Source organism: Echinops telfairi, unplaced genomic scaffold (assembly GCF_000313985.2).
Source record: "Echinops telfairi isolate 266 unplaced genomic scaffold, ASM31398v2 ScPeMD7_22;HRSCAF=79, whole genome shotgun sequence".
Classification (NCBI taxonomy): Eukaryota; Metazoa; Chordata; class Mammalia; order Afrosoricida; family Tenrecidae; genus Echinops; species Echinops telfairi.
In genome coordinates this window covers 9000135-9004281 of record NW_022103919.1, presented here as the reverse complement: position 1 = coordinate 9004281, position 4147 = coordinate 9000135, and the positions used below count along the sequence as shown (strand labels likewise).

The 4147-nt window shown below is 48.8% G+C and overlaps 1 protein-coding gene across 1 annotated transcript in view; it reads left to right on the top strand.

Moving 5' to 3' along the window:
- APBA1 (amyloid beta precursor protein binding family A member 1) overlaps window positions 1-4147 on the top strand; it is an 86965-nt gene that overhangs the window by 61207 nt on the left and 21611 nt on the right. Inside the window, exons 7-8 of the mRNA XM_045288525.1 lie at window positions 2174-2206; window positions 3225-3311. Of these exons, the coding sequence (XP_045144460.1) occupies window positions 2174-2206; window positions 3225-3311 (120 nt within the window). The remainder of the gene's footprint in view (window positions 1-2173; window positions 2207-3224; window positions 3312-4147) is intronic.

The following is a 4147-nucleotide window of genomic DNA, read 5'->3' as shown; positions in this document are numbered from 1 at the left end:
CCCCTACCATTGCCAGTCCCCTATCTCAATTTCTACTTGCACTTTGTTCTAGGGCACGATTGCCTAGAGACGTGATGGGATTACTCTTAAGTGCATAAAATTTGTTTTAACTTCCCCCAAATAAGGTCTGAATACCTTTCCAAACATCACCAACATCAATTTAAAAAACCAAACCAGAATCTCGGTGTTCCTTTGGTGACCGGCATGTTAGGCTTTGAAGAATTTTGACCAACCACCGTTAGGTTTGGGGCTGGACGCTCATGGAAATGCCTGTATTACAGCCGTATCAGTTCCGGACGTGAAAGGAAACAGGCAGGCATTTCAGACCCAGAGCTCTCGATTAACATAATGCCGCCCCTCAGACACTGAACTAGCCCCCATTTATGCGCCGCTACTGAAGTATCATTTGTCCTTAGTATCACCAGTGGGATGCTGTGTGGGTGGGAAATTGACCCCGTTTCCTGGGTGTGCGAGAGATTAGTGATTGGGTGTTTGTACGGCTGACTCATCTGGTTTCTCCACAAAATGTAGTGCAGGCGACACACGTTAGTCATTAATGAAATTGAGATGTACTGCTGAGACCCAAAGAGCTTTCTGTCAGGTGAGTACCAAGGAATGCAAGAGCCGTTCTTCCTCCAGCCCACACCCATCACCACAGCACCGTCCGTCCGTCTGTCCGTCAGGCTGAGGTTGGGCCATTCACTCACCATTATTCTCACAAGATCTGTCTGGATAGCAAGCTGGACCCAAGCCAAGAAAAGTACCCCCTGCATCGATGTATAATAAAGGGAGAGGGACAGGCATAAAGTGGGCACTGTTCTGGGTGCTTTGCTTATGTTCATGTTAGCCTCAAAGTAGGATCAAGAGGTAAACACTGTTTTATCCCCACTTTACAGATGAGGAAACTCAGGCACAGGACATTAAGTGACTTGCTCCAAGTCGTGCAACTAGGAGGTAGCCGAGACAGGGTTTGGTTTTAGATATTCTGTTTCCAGTCTCTGCTTTTATCAGCCCTGCTCTCTCTCCTTTATGAAGAAGGAGGAAATAGTACATTGATTTCTCATTAGGCACAGGCTATATTAATCATATCAGACTAGAAATATGACTAGAGATGAAAAAGGGCATTTCGTGAAAATAAAAGTCCATTCTACAGAAAGACCTGTCCATCCTAACTCTGGACATAACTAATAACAAACTTATAAAACACATACACGAAGCAAAAACTTTTGGTTTCCAGAACCAAAAAGAGGCCTGGGCAAATCCACAGTTACAACTGGAGATTTTAACACATTTTTACTAAATAACTGAGCAAGCAGACAAATAACAGCAAGGACATAGACTATTTGAACAACATCATTAATTTAGGCGATTCCCTGACATTTGTAGAGGTATACTATCCCCGACCACAGCAGAATGCATATTCCTGTGAACTTCGCCTAGACCATTCACTGAGGTTGATTGGGTGCTGGGCTATACAGCTAAGACAGCTACACAGAGATGTTCTTTGACCTTAGGAATCAGTTTGAAAAAAACAAACTAGAAAAGACCAAAATATGTTGGCATCAATAAGACAATTCTAATTTAGTAAAGTTGCAAAGATGAGATGACAATGGACATTAGAAAATGTTTTGAAAAGAACGATTATTAAAATGCAATGTGACAAAATTTGTTAAATGCAGCCAAAGCAGTGCTTAGTGGAAGATCCATTGCTTTAAATAAAAAATACTGGAAAAGAAAGGAAAAGCAACTCGCACACCTGTGACTCAGCTTTCATCCCAAGAAGCTACAGGAATATTAACAAATTAAGCTCAAAGAGAAAAACGAGATGATAAACAATAGAAGCCGTAATCCACGAAATAGAAAACAGGCACACACAAAATCAAGAAAATCACAACACCGAAAGTGGACTCCTTAAAAACATGGATGTCGATTAAGGATAAGAAGCAGCCCCTGCCGACTTGTTCATTTCTTTCGCCCCACTGCCCCGCCACCTTTTAAATTCTGAATGCGGAGATTGCCTGTAGTGTGGGATTTACAAAGGAAAGAAATCGTTCTCCTACAGAAATGCTTTATGCCGCCAGTCGGTGCGAATCGGTCAGTTCCCTTCGGGCTCTCGAGTCTGCAGATTCCTTGCTAACTGTTCTCCTGTCTCTGTTTGTTCCATGCTAAGCAGATGGCCCAGAAATTGGCCAAGAGCAGGAAGAAGGTGCAGTACAAACGACTTCGTCAGCTCGCTGTTGTGCTCGCTCTTTCCATCTCTTCACCTTTGCCTCTTTATTATTTTCGTGTTTTTGTTTTCTGCATCCAGCAAGTTTTTGTTCAGATTTTCTTTTGAAACCGCCCCATAGCCGGCATCTCTCCAAAATCCGTTGACGACAAGTGGCCGTTTTTTTTCCATTGTTGTTGCTCATTAGTCATTTCACACCAGAGTAACGGCAGGGAGCAGACTGGAGATGCTAAATGAATCCGATCAGAGTGGGAGCGTCTCACCCATGCAGGAGGGCTCACGTGGCAGGGACTTGGATCCGGGCAGGGCTAGCTCTGCTTGACTTGTGGATTTGTCAGATTGCTGGATGCAAAAAAGAAAACTCGCTAATCGCCACACATGTGCGGAGTTAAACCTTACATTACACAAGCGGTTGCGCTTTGGGGGGTGTGGGGCTTCTAGGTGCTTCTGAACTACTTACTCCTGGGACGTGGAGGCATAGGGGCTCTTTCGGAACGGGATGGTTTGGGGTGAGGGTCTTGTTTCCGTGGCTGTCGCGGTGGTGTGATGTGAGAACGCGAAGACCCTCTGACCAGAACAGCAGCCCGACAGCTGAGTTGGCGCCTGCTGTGAACATTGCCCCATCAGCTCCAGCACGGACAGACTGACTTTTCCGAGATGCTCAATGATGAGTTTGCCCTTCCATCTGCGGGGCCCTGGGACCCTTGCAGAAAGGGCCATTCACAGTCGCTGTCCCTAGAGTGAAACCCAGTGTCGTGTGTGCGTTAGTGCTTCTTCAGGGGGGGGGCAAACAAAGGAGGCTGTGCACCCCCAGCCTCCCGACAATAGGCTGAACGTGCTAACTCCCCACACCGCATCTCTTTAGGGATCTGATTCTGGAGTCTGCCCTGCTGTTCTGGTGAGTGGGTCTTGGCTCCTCTGTGTGAGAGCTACCCTCTCCCTGGCATCTGGGGGGAGCATTTCTTAAAGCTTCCTCTTGGTGCATCTTCCCTCTCAGGCTCCCGAAGGTGAATCTCAGCCCATGACCGAGGTGGACCTCTTCATTTCTACTCAGAGAATCAAAGTATTGAATGCCGACACACAGGTAGGAGCCCACCCACCTTTCCCGGGGGGTGGGGTGGGGGGCTACCCAGGGCCCGCCCCCGGGAGTAGCTCCGCCTGGAGGCTGTGCGTCCTGTGAGCTGGGAGGTGGGGTCTGCAGGGTCTGCTGCTGGGGGAGGCTCGGGAGTCTTCTCAGACAGATCAGAGGACAAACTTGGGTGTTGTGGGTCATAAGCCACATACCTGCTTGGCAGAGAGTTCTTGGGTGGGAACCAGGCTAGCCTTTTGAAGAATGTTTAGTTGCTGTCTCAGGCACACGTGCATCCCCCATGCCCCAAACCAAACCCACTGCCATTGAGTCTCCTCGGACTCCTAGAGACCCCGGGGGACAGGGCCGAGCCGCCCCTGTGGGTTTCCAAGGACTCTTGAGGGGAGGAGAAAGCCTCATGTTTCTCCCACACAAGGAAAAACAATAGATGTTTTACCTCCCCATCCCCTCCCCCCCAACTTCCCCAGCGTTGGTTCTCAACAGCAAAGCCAGACTCACTGCCCTGGACCATTCTGACTCACAGCACCCTGGGGATTAACAGCAGGGCCGCTAACCACCAGGCGGACCATTCAGACCCCCCCAGCTGTTGCTCCACAGCAGAAAGGTGCATCATCTGCTCCAGTCAAGACCTGCAGTCTCGGAGCGCCTGTGGGGCAGTTCTACTCTGTCCTAGAGGGTCTCTGTGGTCAGGTGATGAGCTGAGGCCCTACTGGTGGTCAACAATGAGCGCTCCTTCTTCATCCTTCAAACCTGTCACATGATTGTCAGTCACTAGCTGAGGGCAAGGCCCTCAGGCAAGGTGGGATGTGCAGAAAGTTGCCCACGAGCCC